Source organism: Epinephelus fuscoguttatus, linkage group LG12 (genome assembly GCF_011397635.1).
Source record: "Epinephelus fuscoguttatus linkage group LG12, E.fuscoguttatus.final_Chr_v1".
Lineage (NCBI taxonomy): Eukaryota > Metazoa > Chordata > Actinopteri > Perciformes > Serranidae > Epinephelus > Epinephelus fuscoguttatus.
This window is the reverse complement of record NC_064763.1, coordinates 35,164,358-35,190,901: the sequence shown is the minus strand read 5'-3', so window position 1 is coordinate 35,190,901 and position 26,544 is coordinate 35,164,358. Positions and strand designations below refer to the sequence as shown.

General features: G+C 42.0%; 1 protein-coding gene across 2 annotated transcripts in view; it reads left to right on the top strand.

Moving 5' to 3' along the window:
• stk10 (serine/threonine kinase 10) overlaps positions 1–26,544 on the top strand; it is a 58,638-nt gene that overhangs the window by 22,836 nt on the left and 9,258 nt on the right. For both annotated transcript variants that reach the window (XM_049591711.1, XM_049591710.1), the window contains exons 3-10: positions 8,045–8,093; positions 8,888–9,037; positions 11,339–11,411; positions 13,400–13,594; positions 14,302–14,383; positions 22,432–22,566; positions 24,998–25,345; positions 25,428–25,853. In XM_049591711.1, coding sequence (XP_049447668.1) covers positions 8,045–8,093; positions 8,888–9,037; positions 11,339–11,411; positions 13,400–13,594; positions 14,302–14,383; positions 22,432–22,566; positions 24,998–25,345; positions 25,428–25,853 — 1,458 coding nt within the window. The remainder of the gene's footprint in view (positions 1–8,044; positions 8,094–8,887; positions 9,038–11,338; positions 11,412–13,399; positions 13,595–14,301; positions 14,384–22,431; positions 22,567–24,997; positions 25,346–25,427; positions 25,854–26,544) is intronic.

Sequence of the window (26,544 nt, the reverse complement as noted above, 5' to 3'; positions counted from 1 at the left end):
GAGAGGTGGAGGTGTCTTATAGGGGTAGGGGAAAAATATCAATACAGTATAGCATCACAATATTTTTGTGTGACGATTGTATCGGCAATCTACTTTTCTTATTGTATTTTTCATTATTATATAAATTATTAATTTTACAAATACAAATTGAGCTGTGGATAGCCTTCTAGAATAACATAATCAATTGCTTTTTCAGCCCACTAGATACATTTTGCTGCTGCAAACATGGCTGAAGTGAGATGAACTGACTGAAAACTTTATCTTATTAGATTATACAGACGTTGACAAAGATTTCCTTTGGGGACATAATTTACAGTTGAAAAAAGGCAATAAATCGCAATGTATTTTATGGCAGTACTCAGCACATTGCAGCACATTTAAAATCAGAGTAATATTGTATGTTGACGTAAGTATCGTGATAATATCGTATCGTGGATCCTCTGATGGTTCCCACCCCTTGTGTCTGTGGCTTCTCTTTCTTCTTCCATCCACTTCTTTCATGCCAAAAATGACAATGGCCTTGTTTGTTTAAATGATCCGGAATAGTTTCCTGTGACTGCTTCACAGTCCAAAGGGAATGCTTTTAATTTGAAGCCAAAGACACAGAGACCAAAGAGAACTACTATAAAGACAGAAAGTTTCTGGACCTAACATTGAATGGCTATTGCAGAAAAATGCAGGCCATGAATAGTTTCAAAAATGGGGTGCATTTCATGAAAATTGAAAGTATTGTAAGTATTATGTTAAAATTCTTGTGTCCAGCACAACTCAAACCTTTACTCTGCACACACATGTATACACACATATGGCTATGCCACAGCCCCAGAGCAGAGCTAGTCATGGATGTGTTGGCCATAACTAGAATTCCTGAGTGTGGAAGGTGAACGTCCTCATCAGTCAAAGCTCGACTGGGAGACTGTAAGGTTGTGCTGATAAGTCGAATGTACAAACATCCCTTCCTGCAGCATTTAAACCGCATGCTTCCTGTGGGTGTGTGTGTGGGTGTGTGTGTGTGTGTGTGTGTGTGTGTGTGTGTGTGTGTGTGTGTGTGTGTCTACAGAGTGTCAACTGTTATTTTAACATCTCACTTCCAAGCTGTGCTCAGATACCTTTGTTTTCTTTCTTTTAAATCGCACACATAATCATCTCAATCCCTTCGTAAACTGTTAATGCAGCCTGTATTTTCAGAGCAGCCAACTTCTCTGGGTTAGTATAACTTACAGTCAGGATGGACATCTGAGCGTCCGACCGGCAGTAGAATAATTATATACAGCATGACAAAGTGAGCAAGCTCTGTCCCTCATGAGTCTGTGTGCTAGCCTCAGGATCTCAACAATTAGCCCAGTGGTTGGCGGTCAGGCCTCAGTAACCTCCGGCTGGGTGGACTGGGCAGGGGTGAAGTGATGCATTCCAGTGCCGACCCACCCGTTCTGCTTTCTACTGAGTAAGGGAAGGATAGAGGAAGAAAGAAAGAGAGGGACAGACAGTGAGAGAAGGGCTGTTTGTTCCCGTTTCAGGAACAATCTGGTCTTGAGGCTAGAAGGGCAGCGAAGCCCACAGCGTGAGAAAAAGAGGGCCTTTAACATGGGGATGGGAATGCTGACATCAGCACACTGAGAAGAACGAACAGAGTGAGGGAGAGAAGGAGAGGAGGGAGGAGAACAGTTAAACAGATGAAAAAGAGATACAATAAACACAGAGGACAGCTCGCACACATTATTTAGAGGCATAGTTGAGCCTGCCTGGTTAAAGGGTTTGTTCACCCAAATGACAAAACAACACATCCTCATGTATCTCTTTTTTATTTTGACATAACCCTCCCTGAGATTTATGCCGCCACCCAAATACTAATAGAAGCCCTGGGGACTCTTTCTCCAGTGGAAAGAATCTAAAATAAAAACTGTATCAGCCAGAGTAATGGTGACACAAGACAAGATTTAGCTTATCAACTTTTTAAATGAATATTTAATATGCCTTGAGCACCATAAACATCTGCCTCCATTATATTGAGATGGAAGCAGGAATCTTAGAGCCTTGTATCTTATTACCCGAGCAAAACCCGCTAAACTGCCTGCATGGCGAGGTGCCACTAGGGATAAGTGAGACAGTAAAGGGGTTATTTTTTGGTCATTCGGGGGAATCAGAGCAGAGATCCAGGAGCAATGTCTATTGAAATAGATATACTGTTAAAATAGGTTGGTGCTTTTAGCAAAGTTTTGGTAATTTGGTCATAATAGAAGAAGAATATGGAAAATATCTATAGACTGATAAGCTCTTACAGAGGAGGTAACAGGTTAGACCAGGGGTGTCAAACTCATTTTAGTTCATGGGCCACGTACAGCCCAATTTCATCTCAAATGGGCCGGACCATTAAAACCATCGCACAATAACCTATGCTGTACGTACCAACAGCTTCAGTATTTTTCCGTCTACTTTCTGTAGACGTTCATCCTTTTCCGAAACAGATGAACAGCCTTAAGAAAAACTGTACAGTTTCAACTGTATGTCTGTTTTTCCACATCCAGTGAGTCTACTTCTCACCTCTGAAGTAGGCAATACATTGTTTAACTCGCCACTGAAACCTAGCGCTTCTTAGTCTACTCATCTAGTGGGCCAGATAAGACTCTTTGGCAGGCCGGTTCTGGCCCATCTTGACACCCCTGGGCTAGACAGTAAAACTTACATTTTGCAAGGTGCTTATCCATATGAGTATTTCATTTCTGTGTGCGTTTGTGTTCCCAGAATCTGTTTATAATTCTTTTCAAGATAAGTTTGACAGAGAAGGAGGAGACGCTTGCTTGGTGTTTTTAAAGACAGTGAGACAAGGACAGTATTTTTTTAATGTTATCATTTATTTGCACGTACAGTGAAGTGTACATAATGTCACCGGCTGTGGTTGCTTGGAGATTTTTTGATGACACTAGAATCCAGTCGATAGAAGTCAGCATGTCGCGTCTTTGTTGGCACAACCTTACAGATCACTGAAGCATTAGTCACGTTCATAGACTGACAAAGTATAACAGTGTGTCCGTGCGATTCAGGTTTTATATGCTCATATTTCTTCCTTTATTCGGTATTGCAGTTTCTTGGCAAATAGCGTTTTACATCCTTCAGACTTCTGACACAATGAGGTGGGAAATCACTGTGAAAGTACAGAGCTGTGAATCGCAGGAACACTGCAATGTCAGCGATGCCTGCTCCGTTTATTCGAAAGCTTTTTGGATTTTGTAGAGTGTGTCTAATTTGGTTCAGCTTGACTCAAAAGAAAAGGAGAGGCACTCTGATTGATTTTTGGGTCTTCTGTGTGTGTGTGTGTGTGTGTGTGTGTGTGTGTGTATAATCGGTAGAGCTTGTGTCTGCATGTGTGTTCAACCCATAGTAGGTATGCTTTGTATGTAGCTTGACCAGTTGGGGCACATTCTTCACTGCAGCACAACACATGATCTGGAATTTTCAGGCAGGGAGAACAAATCAGGCGGTACAGTGTGTTCATACCGAAGCACAGATCATTTAATGTAGGTGGGTGGTTTTTAAACACGGGAGAAATAGAACTATTGTGTGTTTGGTTGGCGGTGAACAGGAATAAGGAAATGGTTTGTACTGAAATGTGTAATAAACCTCCCACTGGGTTTAAAACTAGATTTTTTTTTTTTTTTTGGGCATTTTTTGCCTTTAATGGACAGGACAGTTAAGTGTGAAAGGGGGAGAGAGAGAGGGGATGACATGCAGCAAAGGGCCACAGGCTGGACTTGAACCCGGGCCGCTGCGGCAACAGCCTTGTACATGGGGCGCCTGCTCTACCACTAAGCCACCGATGCCCCAAAAACTAGATTATTTTATCAGCATTTCCTCAGCACTGCATGGAGATATAGTTGAAAACAGTTGTCTCAAATTGATCATTTCGGCAAGAATCTAAAAAACAATGTTCATTTTAATTTTGGAACATAAACAAATGACATATACAATCTCGAACAAGACTTGATTTTTTTTTTTAATGTGCTCTTCTTGCTTGTTTGAGGTGGGTGTGGCTATGTTGAAAAAAAGGTGATGTCACCACCTGTATTTCTAAACCAATTCAAATTTAACAACATAAGGCAAGGCAAGGCAAGTTTATTTGCATAACACAATTCAACACAAGGTAATTCAAAGTGCTTTACAGAGACATTAAAAGCAATAAGACATAATTTAAAACAATAAAAACAGTCAATTAAAAAGGGAAATAGAAACTGAGAATGACAGTGATAATAAAATACAGTAACATAAAATAAAAACAGGCTCAATACATTGCATCTAAGAGCAGTAAGAAGTTGAATAATAAAAGGCATAAATCAGCAGTGTGTAGTTAAAAAGTACGGGCAGTAGAATACAGCAGGTAAGTATTTAATCTAAGAGTACGCTTCAGTAAACAATAGTGTTTTTAGCCCTGATTTAAAGGAGCTGACAGTTTGAGCAGACCTCAGATCTACAGGAAGTTTGTTCCACAGGTGAGGAGCATAATAACTGAATGCTGCCTCACCTTGCTTGGTTCTTGTTCTTGGAACACACAACAAACTTGTTCCAGATGACCTAAGGGGTCTGGATGCTTTGTAGGGAACCGGTAGATCAAGCATGTATTTTGGTCCGAGACCATTCAGGGCTTTGTAGACCAGCAGTAAGATTTTAAAATCTATTCTTTGACTCACAGGAAGCCAGTGTAGCGATTTAATGACCGGTGTAATATGGTCCAGTTTCCTGGTGTTTGTAAGGACTCTGGCGGCAGCGTTCTGAATCAGCTGCAGCTGTCTGATTGATTTTTTTGTTAAGGCCTGTAAATATGCCATTGCAATAATCCAACCTACTAAAAATGAATGCATGAATAAGTTTTTTCCATGTCTTGTTTAGACAGAAACCCCTTAATTCTAGCTATGTTTTTCAGGTGGTAATAGGCAAATTTAGTAATAAACTGTAAATGGCTGTTGAAGTTCAGGTCTGAGTCAATAATAACACCAAGATTTCTGGCTTGATTTGTAGCTGTCAATGACATAGAGCCAAGGTGAGCGCTGATCTTAAGATAAGAATCAGAATCCACACCAACTACACACAGTCTCCAGCTCTCACATCTCTAGCATTAAACATTTATTATTTAGCAACAGAGAAGCATATCTTTCGTAACTACAGTTGTTTCTCATTCAGACACAAGTATTCAATGTTACAGATATATAGTAGTTTTAAACCAAGTTTTCAGGTGCTTCTATAGAACTTAAAGCCGCTACAAGGAACTTTTAAGTGGATATGCAAGAGTCTCTCGTTTCTGCTGATGTCTGTGTGTGACCTACGACAGCAAATGAGACCATCGGTGTGAAGATAAGCTATTTCTATATAGTGTATATCCATACATTTAGGAAACTGTGTCTGGGTCCGCCCCAGGTCGCTTCCAGGATGGCACACTTCATCTTACCTAGCTGCTTACATTTATAAATAGTCGCTATTCCTCCTCCTCAACCCGACGTCCGCGGGGAGTTAAAATTGCAGCAATCATCGGGTAAAAGTTCTGTGAAAGCACTGGACTCACCAACAGTCAGCCACGTCTCAGTCACACAGCGAAAATCCAATCCTCAGGAAGTCAGGAAATCCTTCAGGATAAACGTTTTGTTTGCTAGCGATCTAGCATTTACCAGCCCAATCCTGGCAGGAACTGGCAGGTCAGCTGTCCAGGGAGCCACACACAGAGGCCGCAGGTTGCGCAGATTCACCCCGCGCCAGCGGGGACGAGGAGAGCAGGGGCCGCGGGGCTAGAACACCTCATCCAGGCTGACGACAGGTACCAGCCAGGCGTTGACCGGGTCCAGCGAGTGCCGAGAAATAAAGAGGCGAGGCACTGCTCCATACTCAGTCCAAGAAGCCGTGGAAGTGCTCGCCAAACAGGCCTTCAGCCTTACCAGTCGACCGCTGCGTTTACCCCAGCGGTGGTGGCGCTTACGCCGGAGAGGTGGAGCTGGGGTGCGGCAGAGGTGAGCTGGGATCCCTGATAGGAGCGGGGGCAAAGTTTTCCCGTCTTGTTGTTTCATTCATCCCCAAAACAAACACATGCGCGAGCCAGGTAAGCGTCTTTACAACAATACGCGCTAGAGCTCATGGGAAATGTAGGCTTCATTCCGGCAAAACACTACTGCTTTTGTCCACAGGGTCGCCAAAATCAACTCAAAATGAAAGTTCCTTGTAGGGGCTTTAAGTCATGTCTTTGTCTTAAAAACAGAGGTCAACAACTGAGGGCAGAGCTTTGTGATAGAGTAACAGCAAGTAACACACAGGCCAGACTGTCTTTCAGCTGTCGTCATTTGGTGAAGTGAAACATCCTCGATAACACATGACAAAAACCAAACTAATGAGCTTTGTCAATCCGTACTTCACAATAGGACATTGTTTCACCTGGAGAGCTGCACGTCAGGCTTGACATTCCTCCTTAGAGTTTTCTTCGAAATATGTGTGTATGTATGTACTTGTACATGCTACACAGTGAGGACCAAAGAAAAAGTATTTTTAGCAACAGAGTGAGGATGTTTTTGCAAAGTGAGGACATTTTGGTCCTCACTTTTTCAAAGGCCTGTTTGAGGGTCAAGACTTGGTTTAAGAGTTCAGGTTAGATTTAGGTTTATGGTAGGGTTAGGGTCAGGCATTTAGTTGTGTCTGGGGAATGAATCATGTCAGTGACCTCACAAAGTTAGAAGTACAAGAATGTGTGTGTCTGTGTGTTTACGCATCTATGTATGTGAGGAGGCATACGTAGTTTCTGTTATTCATCTGTACCTGGGGTGTTTGCATCTTTTTGTACTCATTATTCTCTGTATGGCTTTGTCTGGACTGAAACTCCACACCCTGTCCAGTGCCAGGTTGATGCTTTGACAGTGTTGTCATCGCAAGCAGGACAGGGTGATTAAATTAGAATGACATCACACAGCAGGTATGCAGCACACCACGTAGGGTTGATCTTTGACCATTTGGAAGGAACAAATTGAGATCGACTGCTCTGCACAGGATGATCATAAACTTCTTCAGTGTCTTTATTTTCTTTGGTCCCACTTCTACTTGAATGAAACATTCAGAGGGTTTTCTGACAGACGTGTGCGTGCGTGTGTGAGTGTGCCAGAGAGAGACTGACTATGTAAGGAGAGGAAATGAAATTGCTGGAAGTTGCTGTTGGCCAACAAGACACCATTTAGGGAGCGTGTTCTCAGTCTTTTTTTTCCCTCTGCTGTCTCTTTCTTGCTCTGTGTTTTTACTTCACTGCTGAACTGGTATTATCTGTTTGGCAGTGTGTCCCAGGAAGTGTGTATAGTTACAGCCTGACAGTTTACCACACACTTCACTCTCAATCCAGCTGTCCACTCTGCAAAGTGTGTGTATTCTAGCACTTTCACCACAGATGTCAAAGAGTGTTTGACTGATGATGGGCAGGGGGGGTGCTGCAGGTAGCGATGACACAACATTAACATTTCATCTCCTTTCCTTTTTTTCCCCACTCTTTGCTTTGGTTTGCTTTACTAATAACAAAAAAGTATTTTTTTTTTTAAATCTTTCTTTGGCTGATGACAGAACAGTGTGAATAGTAGTGACTGAATGTTGCATTACCACTTTGTGTTTACCTCTTTCACTCTTCATCATTGGTGGAGTGGAGTGTATGTTATTAATTAAGTTAAGCTAACACTCCTTTTAAGATTTTTCCTAATTACTCTCAAGCTCATGTGCCAAACTTTTACGGTCCATTACTGCTAAATGTTTCAAGTCAGAGAACCGAAAAACAAAAACAGTATTTAAACATTAAGAGTTTGCATGCATATGAAAGTGATGAGTTGACATAGAGAAGAAAAGTGCAAGAAAATATGTTAAAGACGCCCATTTGATAACTGAGTAAGTATTATTTTTGCATATACTTCTGATTAAAAAATAATCTGTTCTGTTGGTACATGTAAATCCATGAAAAAGGAGTTTACAGCTGTCAATGTGTATTCATAATGCTGGGTCAAGTTTAACCTCGCCCTTTCTCCCCTCCCCCATCATTCCCCAGATCATGATCGAGTTCTGCCCCGGAGGTGCTGTGGATGCCACAATGCTCGGTAGGCCTCTCTGTTTTTGCTTTCCGTGTGTTTTCATAAGCACTCCGCCTTTCTCCCTGTCACGGGAGTTGAGTTCCACACCTGCGGCGGTGCTGCGACTGCACCTGTCCCTTCAGCAGTGACTTCAAGGAAGTGTGGAGACATATTACGCGCTGCCAATCCACGCTCTTGTTTTAAAGTTGCAGCTCATGCATTAAAGAATCACGGCATGTTTATTTTATGTAGAAAAAACATAACAAATCAGCATTTATTACGTTGCTGTTGCTGCACACATGATCACATGCGTAACTTCACCGCTCTTGGATGTGCTCGAAAGCAGTCAGACCTAGTGGAGTCCTCTGGTGTGGGAAAACCCCCTGGTCTGTTATTACTGGGTAATCCACATCCTCATAGCTGTCTGTACCCCCACTGCAGCTAACTAAACACAGACACGGTAGAATAAAGTCTGCAGGGCCGGGCTAGGTTGGATGTGTGAAAGCTTTTCTGATCTTGGCTTACTTATCCAGCAACACTATCTGAGAGACTTCATTGATATCATTACAGGGTTTACATTATTCTGTTTTCTCTCGCCGAGTTCAAACACTAGATCCGTCCTCAAGACTTTGTTTTGCCGTGATTGTATGTACACTGAATATAGAATCTGCGAGGTGTGCATAATGGGTTTTGAACCCTCTCAGCCAAATGGAAAATCTGAGTTGAGAAAACTAGCTCTTTTTCTCAAACCCTCTCCCTTACCACTGTACTTAACCCCTCCATCTCCTGTCTCCTGCCTCTGTCTGTCCTGCCCTTATCAGAGTTGGATCGTGGGCTGACGGAGCCGCAGATTAAGGTGGTCTGTCGCCAGATGCTGGAAGCTCTGCAGTACCTCCACAGCATGAAGATCATCCACAGAGACCTGAAGGCCGGGAACATCCTCCTCATGCTGGATGGGGACATCAAACTAGGTGAGGGTTTAGACTCTAGCTGTCCTAGAAAGCATGATTTGTATCGACCATTATTTATTGTGTTGGCAACAGGGTTTTCAATGCCATATAGCCTAGGCTCACAGGTGTACACAGGTCTACAAAGCCTGGAATATGCAATACAGTGTGATCATGATAGAGAGTGAGTAACAGAAGATAAAAGGTTCAAATGTATTTAAAACTTGGGGTTGGATTTTGATCAGATTTGTAAAGCCAGGAGTTATCAGTCTCTCTTCACGTCCCATCACTCACAGAAAGAACTGTCACTGCCAAAATGATGCAAGTGGAACTAATTCTCCACACATTCCCATTGCACATTACAGGTTACCTATGGAACTCTGGTCTGCTGTTTGGCTTACATATACGCTGCCATATGGGCTGAACACACACTGCTGTCAAACATACACACAAAGTCAGAGGCCCTGAACTCCTCCTGCAGCGCTGTAGGAGGGTCATAAGTGAGCATTGTGTGGGGAAAACTGCATTCTTCGAAGTTTTGCATATTTTCATTTATTGGCTTTTTGAAGAGCTCTCCACATTCTTCACATTGCACAGTTGAAGTTGTGTATCCAACCCGTTCGCTGGTGTGTTTTGGATTAAATTTCCAGGAAAGGGGAAAAAAGTGTCCTTATGTGTTTTATGTAAGCGTCAGTGAAGGAAGTGCTGATTTAAATGGCTGCCTCCTCTCTGTATGGCTTTCTACAAAACAAAAATACCTGGGACTGTTTTGCATGTGTGTTGTTTTACTTTCTGTACTCTCAATGGCTCTCTGTTATTTTGCACTCAGCCATGACCAACAACTAAAAATAGAGAGTAACTATAAGCTGCATAGAGCTTCATATTTGGGATGGAACTTGCTGAACTTTTGTTTAGTTTAAACAAAAGTGTTCAGAACAGTGTACAGTGTTTTTATTACAATTTATCTATTGATCTTTTTAAAATTCGAATGACACATTTGTCAGCCACCATGCTCACTGAGCAGGACCTGTGCTCAAGTCCTTTTCCATTGCCTTACACTCCTCCCTAAGACACCACAGTCAGATATAATCACTGGGAGTTGCCTCCTTAAACTCATTAAGTCATGACACTGACTCATTTACAGTCTCCAAACTTATCTAACTACATGTTAACTCAAACAAGGCAGCAGTTATCTATCTCTGAGGTCAGCCAAATGCATCCTATCCACCTACGATACATGGCATTAAATGAAATGGTCTTCATGCAAAAAAAAAGGCTCATAAACCTTTTGTCTTGTTTATAAAACTCTGAAGTGACTGTTGATCTCGAGGTATGTTCAGTTTAAGAATTTTAAGAGCCATCATATTTGTCCAGTAAACAAAATATTAAAACTTTATTGAGGCAAGTATCAGTAAAGAGCAGGCAAATATTTGGTAGGGTTATTTATTTTTTAGAGATTCCCAGCTGAAACATCTTCTACTGTCCTCTCGTTTAGTTCCTGATGGTGTGGTGCATTATGGGAACCATTAGGTATGTAGGGTAGAAATATTTGCATATATATTTGTGTAATAATTGCGTCTTGAGAGACACACCCTTGGTGATTATTTAAGGGAATGGCGTGGAGGTTAAACCCAGTGATACTGCAGATTTTACAGCAGCTTTGCCAGCATGTACTTAAGTGTATTTGACCTCTCAGTCTGCACTCTCAACTCCTTTTGGTATGTTTTTACCCAGAATGTGTTACCATCCTTTATTCATGTTATTCAGTGTACAATAATAGCAGTAGTGCTATCCGTTGCCTTTTGTATGAAGTAAAAATTCCTTCCGCAAAAGTTAAGACTGCAGTCTAACATTATATTTTTGACTGTGAGCTCAAAGATATTTGAATTGTAGTCTGCAAAACCAAGACAGTCACTTAAGTCCCCATAATAGAACATGCCAGTTTGTAATTGAAGCAGTCATCCTGCTGCCTTGTGAGCAAAGGCCTCTGCCAAGCACTCAACCCTGAGCACGACACATTCTTACATGCAGAGAAAAAACACGTGTTGAGCCAAAGTGAAAACAACACCCCTGTAATCTGAGGGTCATGTCAGGAAATGGGGGCAGCTTGTTTGGGAAACGGGACTGCAATAAATTTACCGTTTGCTTTGCTTTTTGTCTCAATGTCATGACAGTTTTACAAGCTACAAACTATTGTCTACTACCAGGGAGAGAAAAAAAGGGATGGAAGTTTTTGAACTGGTGTCCCTCCCTCTTAAGTGCTTCTGTGGAACTTCTTTCATCTGTCTCACGTCATTCTTTTTTTGTCTCTCTTTATTCTTGTAGCCGACTTTGGCGTATCTGCAAAAAACACCAAAACCTTACAAAGAAGAGATTCTTTCATTGGAACGCCATACTGGTGAGTAATACTGTACCCTACATAGGAGCACCATTAAGGGAAAGAGCTATACATGGGCTTAGGATGGATAAAATATTTTTAAAAAGCTGTCTATTTTGCTTAATGCTATAAATTAAGTGCCTGGCAGATAAAGGTGTTTCATCACAGTGATGCTAAATCCTCTAAATCCAATGTAAAACAGTTCAGGTCATTGCTTGGAAACATTTTCTGCAAGCTATTAAAATGATTTGTACCACATATTATAATACCTGTACTGTAAACTTATCAACCCTCCCTATATGAGCTGAATAAGCCAGCGTTATGGCTTGTTGAGAACATATTTCCTGCCGCCCACAACACTTCCATAACACTTGACAGAGCATGATGTTGTGTATCCACACACTCAACCCAGTACCTCAACTCAGTGCTTTATTGTTGTTGTCACAACACTGTGATTCTCCCCTCTGTACCTGAACAAATTGGAAAGACTCCCTTTGAAGTCTCCCCAGTGAACCTTGCTCCACACTGTAATTACCTATGTTACAGCCAGTTAACCATTGACCAGAACAGGTTATCATCCATCAGGTATACCTTTCCCAGCTTAACATGGCTGTGCCCTCATTTTGCAGAATACTGATTAGTCCTGAATAGAATATCGCAGACAGTTTTGGTGTATACCTCTCCTTATTATTGCACTGATAGCAAAGTCAACAAGAAACGGGGAGCAAACATTTGCTTCTTTGCGCTTGAATAAATCTAAGCGCTCTGTGGTTGGAGAGCCATTTTGCAGATTGTCAGCAAACACGTGCTGATTGGAGAAGTGTGCTTAATGTTGACATCTGCACAAGTGTGAGTACGAGAGAGGAGAAACACTCCTTATCCCTGCTCAGATAAAAGTATTCTAATTACTGCAGCTTTATCTTTATGATATCAAACTATTGAATCATGTTGGGACTGAATTATAAACGACTATATGACTGTAATGTTTTGGTAACCACAGATTTTTACAACATGATAGATAAAATCTACTAGTTGAGTAATTTATTAGCTCTGTCACTTGATGCTGAGTGGCACAAGTTGTTTTGTTTTTCTTATGTAAAAGTAGGGCTGAGCAATATATCAATATTATATTGATATCATGATATCAGGCTAGATCTCGTTTTAGATTACAGACATCGTAATATCGTAGGTAACTGCTTCTCGTGTTGGGGGTCGGGGCGGGGGAGGGGCTGGAGCCTCTCCCAGCTGACACTGGGTGAGAGGTGGGGTGCACCCTGGACCACCATTCACGCTCAAATTCACACTTATGGCCATTTAGAGTCACCAAGTAACCTGCATGTCTTTGAACTGTGGGGGGAACCCGGAGCACACAGAGAAAACCCACACCGACTCAGGGAGAACATGCAGACTCCGCACAGAAGGGCTCCCCCACCTTGGGATCGGCCCAGGAACCCTCTTGCTGTGAGGCGACAATGCTAACCACTGCACCACTGTGCCGCCACGCAATACAACATAGTCATTATATCCAAAAACCTCACTGTGTAAATATTCAATATTCAACTCTACAATATCGATATTGAGATATTTGATCAAAAATATTGTGACATTTGATTTTCTCCATATTGCCCATCCCCATTTAGGAGCCATTCATTGTTACATACACTTGCACCTTACAAGACACAGAGGTTGCCATTGAAGTTTCCATTCCCAGATGATCATTTAAAATATCACTGGATGGAAATATTCCTGGAAACAAATATCATGTGTGCTTCCCTTTTTCATACCTTCTTCATGGTCATGTCCATTTTATCCCCAACCATATCTCACACAGGTTACATACAGCACATTCCATACAGTCAAATGTTTACACAAAAAAAATAATTGAATACCACGTGGCAAAAACACTGAGAGAACTCCACGCTTCAGCTTGATCATCCCTGTGAAGCATATTTTAAGGATGATCATATTAATGTACAATATGTCTAAACCTTTTCTTGTCTCTGTCCCAGGATGGCCCCAGAGGTGGTGATGTGTGAGACAATGAAGGACGCTCCGTACGACTACAAGGCCGATGTCTGGTCCCTGGGAATCACTCTGATCGAGCTCGCTCAGATTGAACCCCCGCACCATGAGCTCAACCCCATGAGAGTGCTGTTGAAGATCGCCAAGTCAGATCCCCCCACGCTGGACTATCCACACAAATGGTGAGGATGCTTTAGAAAGAATCTGAATTCAGCTGTTGTACATTGCTTGGTAAATATATCATACAGTATGTACGCCTTGTGAAGAGAATGCAGGAATATGTTAACTAGAATATTATAGTAAATTGAAATAAAAACCTAGTTTTGCATAATCTGTGATTCATTAGTAACGGCACAGACTATGATAGGTGGACAGGGGCTTCTATCTTCCTGTCTGAATTTCACTGAGTCATCTAATTTATTCTATCACCACATTTTTGCACACTCAGTGTCCTGTAACTTATTGTAGACACTGGATGTATCACATTGTCCTCCCCCTTCCTGCCTGCAGCTCATTTTGCCCTTTCCAAAACCACTGCAACAACTCAGGACTTAAGCGAGTGCCAAACTATAACTTTCTGCCTATCAATTTTATGAGTCTGAATGTTCCATCGCAGCAAATTCAGTGCTGCAAAAGTAAAGTTATCAGGTGCTGAAAAGGACATTTGGGATGGGGAGCCCACTCATCATTCTTGTTGAAGGCTTTGTTTTATAAAGCGCAGCTGTGCACAAAGATGATCCACATGTACCATCATCACATATCTGGAAATGTTCTGCTCAAATGTTTTGTTATGTTGTAACTATCCCTTCATCCCTTCTCTCCCTTCCCTCCCACCTTTCGTCATACTTCTTATTTTTTGATTAATGCTGTTTGCTTGTGTTCATCCAAGGTCACAGGAATTTAAAGATTTCCTGAAGACAGCTTTGGACAAAAACCCAGAGACCCGTCCCACTGTAGCACAACTCATGGAGGTAAGCCCTGATGCAATGTGCAATTATAACCTAGGGAATGTTACACAATGCTGCACTTTGATTATATGATGGTACATTGTGCTCGCTTTGTCCTTATCTTGCACTGACACACACACATACAGGGCCTTTTATTCTTCTATTTTAAGACCTGAATGGAGTGATCTATGCCAGGAGGAGTGAGCTGTGCCCTGTGGAGGGCACTGGCATGTGATCAGGGAGGTAGAAGGTGGGGTAGAGTGGCAAGAGAAGAAGTAGGAGGGTGTAAAAAGTGCAGAAAGTTAGGAGAAAGAACAAAGCTAAAAATAAAGCGGTGAAAGGTGAGTAAACACTCTGACTTTTGGAATTGTTCACTTTAAAGCACTCTCAGAGGGCTCTTTAAATATTTCCATCTTAAGGACAATGGAGGTTTTTGTGCCAAAAAAAAATGAGAATGATCACAAGAAGGGATCACGAATTCCCTTTGTTTTCCAGCAACAGTGAATGCACGTAAATTCAGGCCGGTGAAGCTGGAAGAAAAGGACTGAAATGTTTACATGTTAGTGCACTTTGTCACAGCTGGGATGTTTCTAATGAGAAGCTGATGACAGTTTTTCTGGCACTAAAACACTGATATCTGAGGATGAGCTTTGTCAAAAGTTTCTCAGAGTCCCAGGCAAGAAAAATGGGAGAAAAAGTGAACAGGGTGTGGATTAAAGCACGAGCGCAGCGTCTATTAAAATTCAGAGCCACAGTTTCCTGTCTGTATCCCACAGCTGAGGGAATGCCAGCTATTTACATTCCCACCCTCAGCCAATAGTATGTCTGGATAACCCTGAGCTCGCCACCTCTGGCCAATTAGAGAGAGGCAGAGATGAAAAATCCTAGACCCGGGCCCGTTGGGAATTGTGCATGTGCTCTCCAGTGGGGGGAGAAAGAGACGGGCGCGGTCCGGTTTTTGGTGCTGGAGGTTTTAGATGTTTATCATGCCTGCTGCGCCTCACAGCTGTCAGATAGTATTTACTGTAGATAGTTGTGCAATGATGGCATAAATTCTGCTGTGTGATGGATGCTGAATGAAGTCAGATTACTGGAAGCTATCATCAGTGCATGTGACAGGTTCTTGCAGTTATTCATTGGAGTGTATGGATGTGGAAAACAGATGTAGTGCAGGAAGTGAACATGAAGTTTATAATGAATCATAGATAAGAGTGTCTGGAGTGTAGGTGCTAAACTGTATGAGGTGTGTGTGACTGTTTTAAAAGAGGCAAAAAAAGTACAGAGATTCATAAAGTCTTTGTCATCACGCCTTTTAAAAATAGTATTAAACATATTTGAACCCCCTGCTCTCCGTCTGTCCCACATGTGTGCTTTAAAGAATGTATACAAAACAACATGACACAGTATCAGTCACTGTGGCTGTGGGGCTGGCGGGGGACCATCTGGATGACTCGTTCTCATTACAGTGAATATAGCCTCTCTTCCCACATGGTTTCTCATGGTCAGGATCTCTCCAGTGTTTTTGGCATAGCTGCTTTCATTCCTGTATCACATTGGATGCTTTTCTGTTTCTGATCATTGTGTGTCTGTAAGTTGGATGATTTTACCATGGGAGTGTTTGGCTATTTTGACACCGAGCCAGGGCTTTGAAGTGGTTTCTCAACATTGACATGTGCAGCCAGAAACACAGGCGTATACTTCCATACTTGTGAGAACCCTTATTGACATAATGCATTCTTGAGCCCTGAAGCGTAATGCTAACTGTCATCTACATGCTGCAGGCTGAAAAATGCTAACATGGAAACTGCAGTTCTTTTAAAGGCCACTTGGGGCTGGCTCAAGGAGCGAGTCGATTTTCATAGACCTCCATTAAAATGCCCAACTTAACAGAAAAAAAAAATGTTTACAGTCTGGTACCCAAAAAAAACCCGGTTTGGTCTCTCTCGCTAATTTCCCCCTTCATGACAACTGTATGGTGGACGGATTTTTATATAACTCACCCATTTACGTTTTATTAAAGGGGCAATAAGCGAAATCATTTCACCGCTAGGTTTGCTGTTGTGCACTGCCTGTAGAGCAAAACAAAGTGTGTCATGAGCCACTCCTCCCTCTACCTCTGCTCTCCAACACCCCCGCCACTCGCCTCGTCTGTGCCGGCGAGTACCGCAGCATCTCCACGGACTATCACATCCAGACGGTCCCGATGTTTCTTCCGCAGGCTCTGCTTCACTCAGCTGCCCGATAAACCCGCTGCTTCTTCCCACATTAACCTGAATAACAAACCAGGGCTCGGTGCTCCGGTTGGATCCAAACGGAGAGCGAGGCTTACTGGCTGTGTTGGCAGCTGAGTGAAGTGGAGCATGAGGAGGAAGCACCAGTTAGCCCCGCTTTCACTGCAGGCAGATTCACTCACCACAGGGGCGAGGAAATAAAACCTAAACAGCCAACTTAGTTTGGCTTAGTTTAGCAGTTAGTGATGTCTTTCACTCACTGTCGGTCTCTACATGAACGCGCAGCCGGACCGGCTTGTAAACAATGGGCTGGAGATCAACACAGAGAGAGGGTGTGTGAGGTCATGCTATACTCCAGATGAAATTACACCTCTTATTCTTCACACAGCAATTTTTTAATTCCTTCAATCTAGAAATGATCAATTTCGCTTATTGCTCCTTTAAGGCTTAAAATAATACAGAATTAAGGGTGGACTGCTTGAGTGACTGGTGTTTTCTGGTGATAGTGTCCTCTGCTTCTCAGTCAGTGCCAGCCTCTCATCCAAATATGGTCACTTCCGTTTCCAAAAAACCAAGATGGCAACGGCCGTAATGCTGAACTCTGGGCTTTTAAACAGGAGTCCACAAATCAATGGGTGACGTGACAGTAGCTCCTTCCATTATTTTTTACAGTCAGTGGCCTAAACTCAACCCTCATCCTGACCTTACTCAGCATCTTATTCTAACATTAAAGGGCCAGTTCTTCAACATTTAGTTTTTCTCACAGATACTGAAGATACTGCGTGTGGTGAAAGGGACAGGTGCTGTGATGGTGTTTTAAGAATAGGACAGGAAGTTGGTTGTTGCACTTTGGTATGCTGATTTGTCGCGGCCGCGGCTGTGACATGTAGGTTATGGTGGTGGTGCCCAGTTGCCACAATTTGAATTTGTTCTTCCTCTCAAACATACAGACATCATACACATACTTTTAGTGTTTTACACTTTCCAAGCATATCATTATCTCCAGTGTACATTAATCCAAATATATAAATCAAAGAAACAAAGACTATTGCTCCAGAAGTAATATCGATGAAGTAGATGAAGTAATATCAAAGTAAACCTGTGATAGTCTGCAAATCAACAGTTTCATTGCAAACAGGATGTCTAATACCTAATTCAGCACACTTTTAATGGTACAGTCTCAGTTTTGTCCAAGGGGAGGTCCACAATGTCAGAATTTGAAGTCATGTGTCATGGTTTAATTTGTCCACTGACAAAACACATTTTAAAAGCACTTTTTTAAGAAAACACACGTAGGAACTATTTTTCAGTAGAATGCAGATACTGGGAGGTCTGCGGACTACACAGAGTGAGGGACTTTTCTCAGACTGATATTTCAAAATTTGGGCAAATAAAAGTCAAGTTGATTTCATTTTTGCAGACCAAAATTACTGCTTGCCTAACACCAAGCCTTGCCCCAAATGTAACCTAAACCTAATTATAACCTAAACCTTAAAAACATGTCTTAACCTCCGAACCACCCTCTGAAAAAGTCAGGCCTGACCACAGTGCCCCTGCTTTCCCAAGAATGTGCTCTCTCAAGGTCTAAAACTCAAATTTATCCTCACAAAGACCTCACAGAGACAGAAGTACAAATCCACACGCTCCACTGTCATTGCCACACAGGTAACTCTGCAGCCCCCTACTCTGGTCCCCTAATGGGCCATATTGTTCACGTTTAACCTTTTCACGCCCAGCCGTGCATGTCAGACCTGAAATCACCAGCCTCACTGTCTGAAGCAATGTGAAACCTGAAAGAGAGGACATAAGCTCCACTGATCCACATCTTGATCCATAATGGCAGTAAAAAAAACAGCTAGATTTAACAGAGCAGCAAAACTACACCGTTTGCTTTTTCTCCTTTGACGTAGCTCAAGGAAGCTGTGTTTTTAGCTTGAACATGGGAGGTCCCAGTTCACTTGTTACAATAAACTGTTGAAGCATGAAATCTCAGATATTCGCTACCTTAGATATACTAATGGTGCCTGAGGGGAAAGGATAAGAAATATACAGATACTGTGTGGTTTTGATCCAATAATGAATTTTACCTTACAGTGGGTTTAGATCACTGGTGGCAACTGGACAAAAAATCTGCTGATTAAAGCTAGTCTATTGTATAATTACATATTTCTAAAGGGAGGGCTAATTCATTTTCTTTTTGAACAGCGTCACTCTTTCTACAGAGCTTTTCCTCACTTGGTTTAAACTGAAGAAAATCTGAAACTCAGCCCTTAAAGTCCATAAAGACACCATTTTACTGTTGTAGTAGTAGTTAAGGAGTAAATGGCCTATGCACAGGAGCTGGGTTATTTATTTACTTTTGCCCTTTAAATCCATGTACCCACTGCAGCACCAGCTCAGCTGTCACACCCTCTTCCAAGCTTCACAAACTCAAACATACATTTCCAAATATTGGTGGAGCATTCAGTGTAGCTGCACATCTTGGAAGCCCAAGCATTTGTTAATTTCGCTCTGCACCACCACAGGTTTGCACGGCTTTAACAGTCTGATGGCTGATCACTCAGCATGTTGGTGTGTGCTCAGGAAGTGGTGATGTGGTTGTTGGAGCCTCAATCAGTTGGACTGTGTGTCTTTAAATGAAACGGTGTGGCTCTCCTCCACAGCAGCTGTCAAACTTGTGTTGAAATACGTGATCATAAAAGTACTTTGCTGTATCAAATAAGGCTGAGCAGGATTTTTTTTTTAATAAATATATAATTTATCTTTAAATATCAATTCCATGCTGTTTTTGACAGGACTCCCAAAAAATTCCACCTCAGCTCAAATCCTGAATTATTTTGTTTTAATGAAAATGTTTGTTGGACTGAGAGAAAGTATGTGCTAGTTTTGTTTCTAACACTTGGAAACTTGACATGCTACAGATATGAAGGCAAAAGGAATATACTATTAATGTTTGTTTCGAATTTGTATGTTTGGCCTGACATGTACATGAAAACTATAGACTGTGTAGAAAGAAAGACAACACGTTTTACTTTCCCCCAATGTACAGAAATGAAGCCAAAATATACCAGACTCAGCCGCTGCCATCTTGTGCTGGTGACGTCATTTGGAGCCAGAGTCTGTACGGTAGTGAATTCCGCAGTGTCGGGTTCCCACCCAAACGCCTGTCTGACCAATCAGAAGCAGCGCAGCGATTAGCACACACAGCAGTCAATCATGACATCAAACTCCCTATTATAGTATTAAATAAGCACCTAAAATCGAACTTGTGAATAAAAATGAACACTTATACAAACAGCACATACAGCATAAGAACTACAAAAATGACAGAAACCATCTTTGGCAAAAATGTATTTGATATTAATGCTGCGTTCCAGGCAACCTGTAACTTGTGTTTTTACAACCTTTTACCCATGAAAGTGCACTGGAACGGCAGTCAAACCCGTAACTTACCACCCGTGAACTCGTACCAGATCGATGTACTCCCAGTTACGCTTTCTGACATCACACAGCCCTCTAAACCAATTACCTTACTCCTAAACAACAATGGCAGCCCCATGGATGCAGTGTTGATGCAGGTGACACACCGTGAGAAATAGACAAAAAAAAATAACCCTAATGTTAACACATTATTGGCAGCCGCTCTAACAGCTGGTTTCCAGTGCAAGAATAAATCAATACAAAATACGTTTCCAGACACACAGATAACGTAAAATAAAAAGTATAATAGCATCTGTGACCTTATGCTCCGTTTCACTCAAATGAGCAAGGAACCGGCACCTTTGGTGACAGAAGTGATCATAAACAAACATAAACCCCGCACGGTCCGCCATGTTGCTTTCAGAGTTTGGCATGACTTGCCTGGAATGATATGAAGTCATGAGTCGTGACTTGAAGTGGTGACTTACGGGCTCACAAACTTGCCTGGAACGCAGCATAACTATCCATTTTTAGTTTGGGTCATGTACCATTTGCTAACATGGAGGGGGCGGGCCTTATGACCTAAGCTGGAGCCAGCCACCAGGGGGCGATCAAGATGTTTTGGCTTCAATTTTGGGCAAGTGTCATCCATCCATCATCCTCCATCTTTTTTATATAGATGCCTTGTAAACCTGTCTGGGCGAAGCATCAGTATCTGCAAGATTCTACATTGATATCAGAATACAGAGCCCCTATCTGAGTAGATTTTTGCTGTTGAACATAATTTAGTCCATCTAAATTTCAATATATTAACGTATAATGTTATGATGGTCAATTTGAGATTTTATCAGCAGTCAGATAAAAGTTGTTGGAAAATCTGCAGTCAAATCTAGTCATGGTTGCAGCCATGGTGGCAATACAAGGAGCATAAATCAAACTGTATCTTCCTACATTTAGAGTAATAAAAAAAAAAAATCACCTCAGGTTGAAGTTACAATTAGATATTAGGTCTTCTGTAGGTTCAATCATGGGTCAAAGATAAGATGACCGAATGTGAGCCGACGGAAACACACATCAGTCACAAAACACAGTGTCACGCAGGACATGAGACACTGTCCCCTGGGGGAAATTTGAAGTTTGTGGCGAATCCTGGTTTTGACGAGGGTAAAAACAGAACATCTAAATGTAGACACTAACAAAACTAACCTTTGTATCTATAATTACAATCAAACATCTGCGATAAATGGCAAATGCATGTGTACATATATATATGTATACATATACAATTTGATTTATATATTTGATTATATTTGATTAAATATATATATATATATATATATATATATATATATATATATATATTTAATCAAATGTTTTTATACTCTTATTCATGTATTCTTATTTCCACTGTGGTGTGATACACGGTTGGACGGCGCTCAGCATTTGCACTACCTGACTCATCAGACTGACGGTTGTTAGTCATTGGAGAAGTTAAAAGCTGAAGCCTAGTGTAGTCCTCGAGGACAAGCCCCTGCGCACAAACAACTGTGATCAACAAATGCACACACACACCCACTCAGAGCGATTTATACACATTTCATGGTCCAGCACCACTTGTAGCCTTTTCCCTTTATCAGCTGTTCCAATTAAATTACACAGTAGTGCAGAGCATCTGAATAATAGATGATCAGCTGCACTCAACTTTTAATTTAGCTTTTTATTCTCCTTGCACTCAGCTTATTACTGCTCTGTTTGCACTCTGGCAGGAAAAAACACATTTTCTCTTTAGCAGCTGCAGAACTAAAGATGACCTGCGATTTTAAGGACGTGATGTTAAATTGAACACTACTACATCATCGTGCCATTAAAGGGAGAGCTGTATTGTGGAGACACTATTGTTGGAGCAGTTCAGGAACAGGCAGGTGGCAGATAGAGTTTCCTCTGCAGTGAAAGTCTCCTGTAGCTTTGTCTCTTGCCTGTCGCAGCCCCATGGGTAAACTGATGTTTTTGACTGCTGTAACTTTATTTTTCACCAGAATTTTATTTAATTCTGTAGCTTACCTTCACCTATTCCTTATCGTCTTACCACCTTGTCATTGTCTGTCCAGTGCTGGCAGCATCCCTGAAGCAATTGTCTCATGGCCTGATGATACTCAGATCTATGGATAATGTGTTGTGATTCCCTCCAGCAAATATTGTTTTATGATTGCATGGCTGTTCAACCTGTGGTCACATTAAGCCTCTTAGTCTCCCTCCCTCTTTGTGGTGTTTACAAGCTCAATTATGTCAGAGTATGATGCATAAAAAGAATTGCAAGCGGGGGAAAAACAAGAAGTTGTCTCGCTATTTAAGAACCAGTCCCTCTGTGCATTTCAACTGATAACTAATTAACCATCTCTCCTCTGTCCCTTGTGTCCACAGCACCCCTTTGTGAGATCAGTGACGTCTAATCGCCCGCTGCGGGAGCTGGTAGCCGAGGCCAAAGCTGAGGTCATGGAGGAAATCGAGGACAATAGGGAGGAAGGAGAGGAGGACGACGCCATGGAACTCACTGTGGTACCCAACCTAGACTTTTTATTTTTCGTCTTTTCTGTCCTTTCATTTTCTCTCCTGTCATTGTTTGTTCCCAAAAAAGAGAGTCGTCGGCAGTCCAGGGGTTGTAAAAGTGCACGTGATTTGGATTTACAAGGTCAATTAAGGGACAGTAACTGCTGTGAGCTTACGTACTGTAGAATCAGATGAGTCAGAATAAGAGGGCCTTCGTTTTACTGTCACCAACTCATGCACCTACCATGTCCCGAAAAGCACACGTTCTACCTTAACTGTTTCCCTGCTTTAAAGCCTTCGCCTGTTGCCCCCTTTGAACAGCATTTTTCTGGTAAACACTGCCTTCCTGGCAAAGAACTGAAGGTCCATCCTGCAGGAGCCATTCATAAATCCACAAAGGGCATAAGATTAGAAAGTGACACACAGTAGTATGAGAGTGCAGTTTACCTCCTGCCCTCTGCACAAACAAAGGAACTTAAACCGGAATACAGGCAACACCCACACAGGGTTAAATATAGGTGCTGCCCTCAGCCTCGCTGCTGCACAGAGACGCTGTCACATCACAACCTCTGATGGAGTGAATTATTTAAGGTCGTGCATTGTTCTGTTGCTATACTGTGACCCTTAATTAAAGGCAGACAGTCTCCTGTACACCAGGGACCCACAGTAATGGAAGACCCTTGAAATACTCGTGCTAACAAGCTGCTGTGACAAGACAAATGTGTTGAACATGGATGTGTTTTTCTCTCCACGAAAATTAATGTCTGCACATTTATCCCTTCCTGTCCTAATGTCAACAGTTAGTGTGATGACTTCCAAATTTACTGAGGTGAATAACTTGGCACCGGTGTCGTTACTGTGCAGTTTTTCAATGACTGATCTTTCCAGACATCTTGTGAATCAAACATTGTAGCTGTTTTTGGATTAAGTTATCTGTAGGTGCTGCTAACTGTTTGCTACACAGCTGTTTCAGTCTGGATTATTTATGGGAAATATTCAAATCAATTTAAGTATCAAAATATGTTACCATTTGTACTTACTGTAAATGGCTGACTGAGTCCAAACATCATATGTCTCATCTGGGTTTAGTTAACTATAATATCATTCCAGCTGTCTCTTCCAGCACTCTTGCACACACTCAGCAACATTTTGACACATACAGTTACAAGACCCTGAAAGCCAGCCAAGCAGTTATCTGTTTATCTCTTCCTATATATCACACACAGCCGGGCCGAGATGTTTGCTGAGACATTAGGAGGGCTGAACCTGACCATAAAGATGTCTGATGGTATTGTTTACCTCTGGTGGAAGACTGCGGAGAGAGATATTTTAAGAAGCAGAATTGCTCAGTTTGACAGATGGCTGTGCACATAATTCTGAAATAACATCTTCAGTGGTGTTTATAATTACAGAGCATAGAATTCCCATGTCTAACACACGTCTGGAACCTTTCTGTAATTAGATTTCAAATTGTGGAAATTGCCTCTTTCTGTAAATTTATGTAATTGCTGCAGAAACTCTGCCCTTTCAGTCTGGTTGCTGATGTTTTAGGGCATATTGGTCAATAATTTAGTCAGTGGTAATAATTTCTTTGATGGTTTAAGATTGTTTTTATTCATTTTTATTGGTGTGTTTGTTAGAGTTAAGTTGTTTTTAGGCTGCTTCTCAGATGTGATCTTAAATTTGATTTCTTATTGGTAATTTTATTTGGGATGTTGCACCTTTTCCTCAAGAATCAAATATAATTCTTAGTAGTAGTGCCATTAAAAACGCTCGGTCTGTGGTTGTTGCACAGGCTTTTAGCCTCTTGCCTATAACAGATTTAATAGGTCATCTCAGCTTTAGTAAAAAGTAGCAGTCTAAGCAGGAATAACTGCATTCCTACTAAAGCAAAGGTTAAGATCACACTGAAGATGGGGACATTGACTGAGATATAATTGCATATTATTGTCTGCTACAACATACAGTATCTGCTCTGTTACTTGTTCTGTGTCCTGTATAGTTTACATTGTTTGATTTCATGATGCTGCCAATCTAGTTTTGCATTCATTCAACCCATGTAGGTCGATATTTTCTTTCAATACAGCCAAGTCTTGCATGAAGCATTAACAGTAGCATTCATAGGCAGAGCAGTTGGTCGCACTGAGCAAGACAGGAGCCTGCTGCATAACACAAGAGCCACATTAGCTTTCCTGCTTAAAAAAAAGAGCATTTCTCATATTTCTCCACTTACTTATTCTCTTCTTTTTTAATAATAAAAAAATATATACAATACATTCAAAAATATGCTGACTCTATGTATTACAACAGAAATGGAAGACTGAATGTGATTTTAGTTGGAGTTAAACATTTGGGAGATCACGAGTGACTTAAAAACATCACTTGTTTTGTCACATCTGCGCATAACAATCATTCTCTAAACCTTCCTTATCTCTTTAAGTCTCCAGAAAAGGAGCCATGCCAGACCAGTCAGACCAGTTTGGAAGGAGACCAGTCTCCGGACACCCCAAGCCCCACCACGCCCTCTCCAACCACACCAATACCTCTACCCAGGAAGGGTCTCCAGCCAGATGCACCCGCAGAGGAGCAGCCAGGTGCCGTCATGGTGGTCCCTGTTCCCCTGCCACGGCAGAACCTCCCTCCAAAGGATCCAGAGGAGCTGGGCGACAAACTGGCCGATGACGTCACTCTTGAGTCTGAGAAATCTGAGAGCGAGGCCTCAACCAAGACCTCCAGCACAGATTCAGGCATTGAGGATGGGAAGACTACTCCCACACTGGAGGAAAAGGTGCTCTTTGAAATTTAGATGTAGAAAATGACATAGTATTACATGTGGTGTATTCAGTAATGATACTAACATTCATTTTCAGGTTGCTGTGGGGACCCCAGAGACAGAACAGCCCCCATCCCTCCAGCCCGAGGCATCTGAGGAACATGTTGATATCATCATAGACTCAACAGAACCAGAGGGGCCCAAGGTCGTGGTGACAGAGGAGGAGAGCAGCACTGTGGCTAACGGAGGCTTACCAACCCCGAGCCAAAGTCCCATTGTCACCCCTACACCCACTCCGGCTCCATCTATTGCTCCCACCCCAGTGCCTACACCCCGTTCAGAGCCGAATGGTAGCCTAACCAAGAATACCCCAGAGCGGACATCGATGGGAGGAAGCGCTGAAGCTGTCTCGCCTTATATCAATGGAGGAATTATCAACAGCCGGTCCTCTTATTCAGGCAGCATGGCATCAGAGAGCATGGATTTGTCGATCAGCAAGGAGGCCATCTTAATGTCTTCAAGGGTGAGTCAGCGTGAAGCCAAACTCTCTCTACTTGAAACAGCCTGACATGTCCTGTATGAGTATCCCTTCCTTATTTAAATGCTGAGATGAATGATTTATTCACTGAAGTGTTTGAGCGGAGAACATGACTTTAAGGTGAAATAGAGCAGTATTGAAGCAGCTCAGTGCCTCTGTAGGAAAACCCCTCCTTGGAAAAACTATTTCTCGGCACCCACAGAGGAACTGAAACTGCATTGTGTTGTGTTTTGGGGTGTGGGTGTTAAGCAGCTGAAACAGAGGATAGCCTGTCTTCCATTAGGATTGCACCATACATTGCTTTTAGGGAGGATACAGAGCATGATACTAGTTAATGCCTGAGTTTTTCTTTTCAATTGGTTATGATAATTATGGATTTATGTGGTGCAACCAGCTGAATTATTGACAGACACTTGTATATTAAAGGACCTCTGTGGAGGGTTAAAACTAAATCTCCAACACGCCATTGTAAAAACAGAAAACACGCTTCCTTTCTTACCTCGTGACAGTGCATTTTGACATAATCTAATAAAAAAAAAAAAAAAGGAGATGGAGGGTTCAACATCACCAAATTTGTGACTCGCCTGACAGTCCCAGTGAGGGAGGAGAGGTTAGGAAGCTAGAGGAGAGAAAAGAGACACCATTTTATCGTTTATCGCCCAGCCTTTCTGAAGCA